This window comes from Apus apus, chromosome 2 (genome assembly GCF_020740795.1).
Source record: "Apus apus isolate bApuApu2 chromosome 2, bApuApu2.pri.cur, whole genome shotgun sequence".
NCBI classification, from domain to species: Eukaryota; Metazoa; Chordata; class Aves; order Apodiformes; family Apodidae; genus Apus; species Apus apus.
The window spans coordinates 16,954,168-16,964,606 of record NC_067283.1 but is presented as its reverse complement, the minus strand read 5'-3'; the positions used below and the strand labels follow the sequence as shown (position 1 = coordinate 16,964,606).

The following is a 10,439-nucleotide window of genomic DNA, read 5'->3' as shown; positions in this document are numbered from 1 at the left end:
ATCACTGGGATGTGGGTATTTCTTCGCATTCCCAACAGCTGGAGTCAGTCTGTACATATTCTCTCAGGAACTCATGTATCAACTGAATATCTAAATCTCCACTGATATGTTGGATGGCTACAGATGTTCCAGACGTGTTCATGTATCACAAGTAAGCAGGACACAAAACCTGGAAGTGCTAATTGCCCACCAAAACCTCGGTTATCAACCCTCCCATGCAACTGGAGGAACTTTGCTGAAGCACGAAAGTTAGGAGCCCAGTTGCTCTGGGCTCTCATTACTATGAGCACTGAATGTCTAGACGGGCTGACTGCAGATCCTTCTCCACCTAGGCTCCAAAGCCAGAGTATATCCATATGTACTACTATAGAAAAATGCAGCCTGTACACATAAAACCCCCTAAATTACCAAAGTATTTCACAGCTCCTGGACCTTCACCAGTGACTCAGGAGAGTGATTATCTGAGGCTTCCCTGTGCACTCCTCTAATATGGAGGATTTATAAGCATTGTGCCATGTTGTCATTAGCTTAAACTTGCTGAACAGCCAATTTCATCAGGGATGTGCTGAACTACTTCAAATAACTGCACCACAGGGCATATTAATCAAAAGACTAGTCTTTCTGTTTTGTCTTTGCCTATCACAAGCTTGTATCCCAGTACAGAGAAACCCTGACTATAACAGGAAACCAGAAATGCAAATGACTAAGGATAGATAAATGAATATTTAATTCAAACCAGTAAGATGTTGTTTGCAGTTATTTATTTTACTAAAATGGTTACATATGTTGAAACAAAGAAGAGCAATAGTAATATTTGTTTTTCCAATATCATAAATAATTATTGAGTCTTCATCAGCTGTTGGCTCAGCACTGATCATCATTTTTGCTATTTAAAAAAAGACACACACATAATTCATTAGAATTTGTGTTTTCAGAAAACTCTAAAGCAGCAGTAGAAAAAAAATAAATTAAAGGAAATGGTAACAAGAAATTATGCCAAGTATTTCTTAATTTTAAAACCCACTTGATGTGTTTTACAGATTATTCTTTGTGCTTTGATTATTTAAAAAAAGAACCATGAACAAGTCGTTTATACAATGGCTTGTCTTCTTCACTTTTACTCCAGAGAAGTCCCCAAAAGTACCTTTTTTACATGACAAATTTAGTTGTCATTTATATAGTCATAAACACTGTGAATATTTCTAACAGAAAAGTTTGTCAAAACCATCAATTTATTGTCACAAAATATTTAATACCAGAATAACTTATAATAGTATGAACAAAAGTGAAGTATTAACGCTCTGCTATTAATTATAAACTCACATTATTATGTCAAAATCCAGTAAAGTATTGAAAATTAATGTCATGGAATCTTAGACATATAATGATGCAAGTCAGTAAAACATATACTTCAACTGTTCATACAGTCATGACATAAATTTCTTGCTTGGCACTTTAAGTCAATGCATATCAGCAATTTAGAAAACAAAGTAAAAATATATATGTACAAAATATTTTCATATCAAATCATTTTCATTGTACACTAAATAAATCCAACAACATGTTATGTTACATCAAGAAGTTTCCTAAGAAGTCACACCAAGGCTGATATTTGCAATGTATCTTGACTATTTTAGTGCAACTGGAACAGCCTCTACTTGCAAGTTAGTTTCATCATTAGCACAGTCCTGCTCCCATTAAACACCATTAAACTCAGTGGAAGCAGGACTAAAGTCTTGTCTTGTTCATTGATGGCTCACCAAAAAGAGAAACAAGGGAAAGGATAAGTAGGAAAAAAACCTGACAGGATACCCACAGGAAAAAAAATTCAAATTCTACCAACAATCAGCTCTTTTCCAGTTTTCTGTAATTGATTCACGATAAATTGGTTTTGGCTTTGCCACTGTTTATTCAAGCACTGTAAACCTCATTAGACTATTGTTATATGACTTAAGGATAACTTGTACACCTCCCAATAAAAAGTAAAAATAAACCTGGTTTTATGCTATTTATTACACTCAATAGCAGTCAAGTTTAGAAACATGACACTTAATACACGGTTTAGTACCTACTTAAAACCCTCCCACCTTAAATGCTGAGATTTTCCAATGTTTCATTTCCCATTTGTGTTTCTAGTTTGGGCTTTGATAGTTCGTATTATAGCTTTTACTCATTGAAATGTGAACTGCCAATCAACTGTCCTCATTTATGCAGTACCTACAAAATAAAAATGTCTAAACCACATTAAAGTAGTAAGTTCTACCCTCAACAATTTTTTTAGCTCCTCTGCAAACAGTAAATGGCACTATAGATTTAGTTTTGTACAAGAAGAAATCAATTTTGCTCCTATAAAAAATTCAGTAAGTCATTAGCAAAGCTTTAAAATTATAGAAATTCAACTTGAATTTACAGCTAGTCTGGCTAGGACCTTCTCAACTAGAAATTTTAAATGAGTAACACAGCTGGGAGCATATGTATAAATTCAAAATAATCTGAACAATTAACTTATTTCCTAAATTTGTGTGTTCTAGAGTATTGCACTTTTCAAAGGAATGATTTTGGTATTTTATTATACTGCATATACAGGTAAGAAACATGCATAACAACCTCATTGTCACTTTGACAAAACATACTGTACAATTTTTATAACACTGTTGATTTAAAAAAAAAAGAGACAGAAAATGATGTAACAATTTCATTAAGACTTGTCAATTCGTACAAGTCAAATAAGCACAAGTCTCCAGGGCCTCCAGCAGTAATGTGTTTAGCCCTGGGCTGCTGAAGCCCACTTGGAATAATATACAAAGTTTAAGCATTATGGCATTGTCATTTTGAGGCATAATACTGTTGTACTATGCCCACGTTATAGCTTATTTGTTGAAAGCAAGGCACTTACTGTAATAGCAATGCAAACATCTTATGCGCACGTTGATTAACATAAAATAAGTTAATGTTTTGATACAAACAGGGGCTTTATAATTTACATGCCTTCTATAGAAGCACTTGAACACTTCATTTAATACAATGAAAACATCTTGAGTCAGAAAGAATGTTATTTTTTAAACTGACCGTACTGTAAAAGGGGCCTGTTTTCCACATTTGCCTCATATCTGTGAATCTGATGCTGCTGAAAACCAATCCTGCGAGGAAAATGTCCGTTTGACAGGAAAAAGAAAAAGGACCCATCTCTTAAAACTGCTGAACTAATGGCACTTTAACAGTCTTTACTTCTGATATATGTGATGATTTCTGAATGATGCAGCTGGTAGTTCCCTGCAGTTTATCCTTCCCCTGGGCAAGGTTCGTTAGGGCCATAGCTGCGTTGATCTCCTTCCAGTATGTTTCATCTTTGCTGGTTCCTTTTCTGTTAGCTGCGCTAGATTCAAGCAACAACAAAAATTTACATGTACAGCTTACATAGCTGCATGATGTCAGGAAAACTGTAACAATAATAATTTTGGACAACTGTGAAGTGCCTTACTCACCTTTCACACTTATTTGGTCCATTCTCCAGAGTTTCTGAAAACAAAACAAAACAAAACTCTATTTTCTTTTCATAGTTTTTAAAAGAAGCAAGTTCATGGAATAGGCACATGGAAAAATAACCCAAGACTAATTCTAAAATTGATACCAGATTTCCAAATAAGTTCTTTGTTTCACATATAAAGGGCCAGCTTCATGCAAAAATGCTGTGGGGAGGTTCCGGAGACATGGCCTTACAGAAATAGGCTTTGGTGAGGCAGAGCCTCACTGAGTCTCACCAGAACCATGCTGGCAGAACTGGTGCTTTACCCTGCCCAGTGCATCCCACACCAGCATATGTCCAGGCAGAGGTTGTCTGGGCAATAGCAAGAAAAACATTCGTCTTGGAGCTTCACCTACATTTCCCAGGGTGATAGAACTAGTTTTTCAAATCATAAATCCCAAGGACACAAGGAACTGCAAAAACTAAAAATAAAAATCAGCTTCATTGCCTTTCAGTGAATGCCTTCTTGTATGCACTAAAAATAGGACTTTCACCCATGCACACATGATGTGTGTGGGTTTCAATGCGCCCCTTGCCCAGGCTGCACCACAGTCACAGAAGCAGGCTGAGAAGGAGTCGAGTAACAAGCACACCTGGTTAAAAGCCTTCAAAGATGAAGTTGCATCACAGGCACAAGCTACACTTTCCCATCAAGAGTCACGTTTGTTCATTCATTCAGTCCTGATGTTGCAGAGAAACCAGAAATATTTACCAGGCAAAAATGTGCAAGTTTTATTCAGTGGCCTTGCTATCCTGACACTGAAACACATTATAGAGGAGTGAGAAGCAGCTGCCTAACTGCAATACCTATGGAGAACAAGTCAAACAAAAGAAATAGCAACAGCACAAGCACTAATGGCTACAAGACCCAAAAATGCAGCATAAATCTTGTAAAATAATGCACCTCTTTATGAGGCTAGATTTGCCACTAAAAACCAGCTGTATTGCAAGTTTTCCATCAGATTATTAATTAGAAATTGAATATTTTTTTTTAAACAAAGCTTCCAGTGGAACAGGTCTCCAAGCCCACTGCAGCCCTTGGCAACTCTCCACTTCAGAGCTCCTTTGCCCACCAGCAGCCCTCAGCCCATTTGCTCATCTAGCCAACCCACATCGAACAACTCAGGCCAACCACAATGCTCCAAGACTTCAAGGTGACCACTGAAGACCACAGTCTCACCAAAGAAATGCAGGGAGACCAGGTGTAATTTCAAAGGTCAGATGTTTGCCAAGCTGTTTGATTTAGCAAGCCTCCCTCCTTTCACAAAATAGCTTTATAAATAAATGTCCACAAGTGACCAAGGTTTACATTTTGTTCCAAAAGAGTGCATCTTAAATCAGTAACCCTTAGGCTGGTACAGATAGACCAAAACTCTCCTTCTTCATGCTGTACTTGGCTACAAAAAAATTTTCAGCCCTGCTTAATTTTTTTTTTTTTTAAGAGACAATTTTAAAGAGGAGGTTTAGGACTGAATAGGTCAGTAGGTATAGAAATGGAAATGGCAAGTAAAAGAGAACGTCACTGCCAGACCAAACCTGGATACAAATATACTCCTCTCAAACATCTGTCAGTTTCTTCTGCTGTTGGAAAATATTTCCTATGAACAAAAAAATTGCTTGTACAAACTTCTAAGCAAAGTAGGTGTGAATGGTGACACACATTCCAATTCCAGCATTTATTTGAAAGAGTATTTGCAAATATTTTTTACTGGTATTCAGCCAGCTCTAAAAGAAAGTGGCTTGTCCACGGCATATAAAAGCAGTACCAAGGCTAAAAAATAAAATGAAGGAGCAAAGAGATACCCATTCTTTGACTTTGCTGAAGATTTTTCTGAATTACAAGTCTTTTTTTTAATTCCATTCAGAGTTTATATTTTTTCAAACAAATAATTTATGTCAAAGAAACTTAAAATTGCATTACAATAAAACCATCATTGATAATTTGCAAAGCTCTCAGTAACAACTGCTGCAAAAGCATCTTAGTACAATGAAGTCAGAAAATCCACAATTTCAAAGGACAGGATTCTTTCTTCTTGCCAAAAATCCTTTTCTGCCATTCCAAACCTCTGACAGCAGATCCCAGTTTGCACTATCATAGCACCAAGCGGCTCACATCTGTCTGAGCAGCCCTTAGTGAAGGAAAGAAGTATTACCGTCAATTTTTGATGGGCATTACCACATTGAGAGAGACAAAGGCCATTCCTCATTCTCTCCCTGACATCTTCTGGTGCTTAGGGACATGGTTTAGCACTAGGCTCAGTATTGAGTTAGGCTGGACTTGATGACGTTAAAGGCCTTTTCCAACCAGAATGATTCTGTGTGATTCTGTGTGACCTTGCCGGTCAAACCAAAGTGATGCAACTTAAAAGGAACAATAGGGTTCACCTCACTTGTAATGAATTTGCCATCAAAGTCATGGATCTTTATCCAGGCTCGTAGTCCAAACTCCGTTCACAAACAACAGAGATGTCCTGCATGGAGTGGTTTCAGCCCACCTCTTCAACACTACAGTTCAACATCACCAAGTTCTGCTGCACAACCACACAGCAAAGCCCTCTTCCATGGCCACCTACTCCCATTATCATCCATGTGAATATGCTGTAAGCTGAATGAGGGATGACTGTATCTCTCCTTTGGAGATTAAACCGGTGGTGTAACTACAGCCTTCACTGCTTAGCTCAGCCTGGGATAAACACAGTCTGGCTACATCTGGCTCTTCACTGACAAGAGAGGGAAGAGAGACAACAATAAATTATCAAACTTTTCAAAAAATAAAAAAAGAAAAAAGGTGAATCCTCCCCAAAATTTTGCTTTATCTTTTCCAATCCACCTGCCTTACTCTTGACTACAGAATCACAAAATTACTCCTGACTACTAATTAAAGCTTTTGATAATTAAAGCTTTTGATATTTGGCATATCTGCAGAAAAATTGAAAAGTATATTTCAACTGTAAAAGGAAAATTTTGGTGAGACTGTTTAATGAAGAACTGGGACTGGGTAACATCTCTGGAAATGGTGACAGAAGGAATGGAGAAATTATTCCACACACTGACTTAGCTAAAGACCTGCCCCAGAGCCAATACTGAGGGGCAGACCTTACACTTCACTCACAAGCCCTCTCTCACTACATCAGAGGCAGCACTTCATGAAAGGTACCAAGGATGCATCACAGCTGCCCTCTCCAAGCGCCTCACATGGCAGCCACCTCTGGTCTCTCCTGAAAAAGTGTGGTCCTCTCACTAATTAGATCAAGGCAGGCTGTCACACAAATTTCAACCCTTACAGAATTGTCACACTTAGATCAATGTGCCAAGTGACTCCAGAGAAAGCCAGTGCTGAGGCTTTATTATATTCCACAATGTTGCCAAGACTTGATAGGGTGTAGGTTGAAGTTTATTGACAGCATACCACTGGGCAGCACAAATAACTTTCCTAAACAAACTACAGTTGTGCTCAATAGCATATTTATTAAATCGAAACCCAAAAAGAAGCTGCTGCTGAAGGTGGTTTGTTCTGTTTCAGAAAGCAATGTGCTTCTTGTAAAAGGATGTTGGTAGGCTTTCAGTATATATTGACATCCCATAAAGTCTATTTAATATTAAACATTAGAAACATCTTTTTGTTACAAGTCTGGAAGCAGTGATTGTTTGCTCTACAACTGGAAAATTTTAAATACCATGAAAATGGAAATTCAATAACTTAAAATTAGAGATTGTCATTTATACCTCACTTTCTGGTGCTTCATATTGCTCTCAGCTGCCAGCATCCAGAGAATCAGCTTTTGCCTGGCCAGGAATGTCTCATTCTGCTCTTACCATCCGCCCAAAGAAACCAGCAAGGCAGGATATTTGTTCCCTCTTGTTTATAATAGGAAGTCACTATAAATCACTTACAAATGGAATCCTGTATACCTTTCCATTAGTATGAGTTTTCAGTATACAGTTTACCGTAGCGTGCAGTGCCAAGAGTGTAGCCACTGGACAATACTAGCTTTGTGATACAGTATGGTATTTTTCATGACTCACATAATTATTAATAATATATGTAGCATATATATTTTTTTTTTCACCACGAAATTTCTTCATAAATATTCACTGGCTGATCCTGACAGCTCTCTTGCAAGGTAGCCTGCAGTCCCATTTTAGCAGAGATGGAAATGAGTCCCAGAAGTCCAAAGACAACATGCCTAGGCAATACTTTGACCATTTCAAAAGCATTTAAGAGCAGCATTTTCCAGGATTTCTCCTATATTGAAAATGTTTTCTTTTGTTCTTCTGCTATCAGAAAGGCCCAGCCAAAGAAAATAAGCCCCAGGGTTCTTGCAGGCAAACCATCCTTAAACTGGACAATAGCATCACTTACCTCCAGTACATTGTCATTACACCTGACTGTTGTCAAAATAGATATAAATAATTCACCAGAAGATATATATCTAAGTACATACATAGTGCCTTCTCACATACTGCATCCAGTTTTGGAGAGGAAAGCCAGAGCATAAATGCCTAGTCCAATTTATAACATATAAAGGCTCTCTGGCTACGTGGTGCTTGTGGCACATTCAAATATTTCAGAAAAATTCAGATTCTTACTGTTCACTGAGTCCAGACTAATAACTTTTATATACTTGGATGACTTCAGGGGTATGCTAAATAATGTTAATTACAGTTAGGTTTTATTCTTTGGATCTAAGAATTCTGACCTAAGAATATCATGTCTGATGAAGAACTGATTTCACCTAAAGGTTCTGCTGGGAATGGCAAAGGAAAGACCAACCACTTACGTAGGACCAAGAAGCATCCACGTTGCTCCCTTGCTCAGTATTATACACAGCTCAAGGCGAACTGCAACAACTGGCTTAAAACCCTGCTTTGTGTTATCAGGTAACACTGACAAAGCAAAGATGGCTTGAAACCAACAGGGGAAAGAATGTGTGAATGAGGGAATGAGACAGGGAGGAAAGGATACAGAACATTATGTAGTGGGGAAAAAATGGACGTGGAAGTCAAAACACAGCAGTTCAGTCCCACATACCATCATATGTCTTGAAGCTACTTAAACATGTACAGATTCCTGATGAATTACACACCTTCTATTCCAGCTCGAAACAGAGGGAAAAAACGCACTATAAAATACTTGTTGGTTCAATAAAAGGTCCTGTATAACTTATCTTAATTTTAAAATTGGCAATGTTATTCAGCTGTTTCTCTCACTGCCTCTCCTGAACTTTCTTTTGTTGGTTTTGGAGACTCAGGCTTAACATGTGTTGACCAGCATTTTCCAAACAAGCAAAAAGAGGAACAGGAAATAAGTTGGGACGAGTGAATGAAAAATTAAGTTTACATGTGTGAGTAAATTAGTGGTGATATGAGATATTTCTGTAGGTCACACCCCCCCCCCCTACCCCCCCACCATTCACTCTACTAATTTCCAAACCACAACTTCAGGGCACATACAACTTTCAAATCTCTGGTTCTCTGAGATCAAAATAGGGTTAACTGGAGTTAATATTCCTGTTCTCTTCTGCATTGACACAGCTCCTTTCCTCCCTAAGGATCTCAAGTAAACTATGAACCACACAACATCACTAGTGTTCCCCCACATCTAGGGAGGGAAGGTGCCTTAACCCAGCTTGCCCAGCAGGGCAAAAGAGAGGAAATTGTACCCCAAAGCATCAGGCCAGGCCCTTTCCTCATAGAAGTGTTATTTAATCTTGATACAAAGACTAACATCTTTCAAAAAACCCCAGCACAGCAAACCTTATCTCCTCTAGCTTGAACTGCAGGAAGCAGGGGTTGGCCTTCCCATGCTCACACTCGAAGGGCTCCCATTTTGAGCCTGATGTGAAAAGACACACAAGTTTCAGTCAGCAACCCACACTACCAAAGGTTTTCCACACAGAGACAAAATTCATCTGATGTGGCACAGAAATTCTTAAAACCTTTTTCCTTTTGCACCATCCTCCCAGGTTTCCTCAGGAACATCAGACGTATTAAGTCTGAATTACAGAGAAGTGCAGACAGGAAAGCTCACACCTGGAAGAGACTTAAAGCCACAGAGTATCCTGCAGAAACATTCCCCAAACTCGCCCCAGGACACCTCCACACAGGATCTGCTCAGTGCTGTCCCTTGTGAAGCCACTCCTGCCCATAGAAGCTCATGGAGTGAGCAGGTCAGTGTGAAATCACCTGGTTGGGGCTGGAAGGGCTTGTGCAGCAGAGGGACAAAAGTCCCTGTTGGCATTTCAGATGACCTGTGGCTGCAGACTTGGTGAGGTGATGTGACCTGGGAGCGCGTTTGAGACCAATCACAGCTGGTGCCATCTCAGGAGGGTACTGTATTCTCCTGACAAAGATTTATTACCATGTCCTGTTGTTGGGTGGAAGTAGGAGAGCTGTCAGAAACTTGCAAGAATTAGCTCTGGGTCCCAACTCTAAAGAAAACTCCTTTTCAGCAAAGCTTTCATTGACCACTGCTCTCTCTTTTTTCCAGGAGGAGGTTACGGAGCAGCTTGTAATGAAGTCACCCCCAAAACCATGTCACTTCACTCTTTTGGCTTCACAGTGACACCAGGTATAACAACTGACCTGTCATCAGCTGTTATGTCCTTTCAGATGAACAAACTGCACAATGACAATTTATGTTCACAGTGACAGCTACAGAGAATACTTTCCCCTGTTTTCCCAGTGTTGTTTTTTTTCCCAGAAACAGCTTTAGCCCTGATCTGATCTATCAACACCCATAGGTTGGGTCTTGTCAATGTTGGAAATATCCCTTTGCCATCACATCTCAGACCATGCCTTTCCAGGGAAATCTTTCCTTGGAATTTGCTTCCTGCACCAAAACATCAGATATGAGGTACTCTCATGGTTTTTTTTCCTGAATACCTGGGAACTTGGAGACTTTTTTTCCCTG

The 10,439-nt window shown here is 38.9% G+C and overlaps 1 protein-coding gene across 2 annotated transcripts in view; it reads right to left on the bottom strand.

The window, feature by feature from the left end:
- Positions 1–750: 750 nt before the first annotated feature.
- The window catches only part of MKX (mohawk homeobox), a 47,287-nt gene continuing 37,598 nt past the window's right edge, over positions 751–10,439 (bottom strand). Inside the window, exons 5-6 of one of the 2 annotated variants that reach the window (XM_051612190.1) lie at positions 3,486–3,519; positions 751–3,376 (exon numbers count right to left, since the gene is read on the bottom strand). In XM_051612190.1, the coding sequence (XP_051468150.1) occupies positions 3,190–3,376; positions 3,486–3,519 (221 nt within the window). In that variant the 3' untranslated portion in view covers positions 751–3,189. The remainder of the gene's footprint in view (positions 3,377–3,485; positions 3,520–10,439) is intronic. The other variant, XM_051612191.1, reaches the window with a different exon arrangement.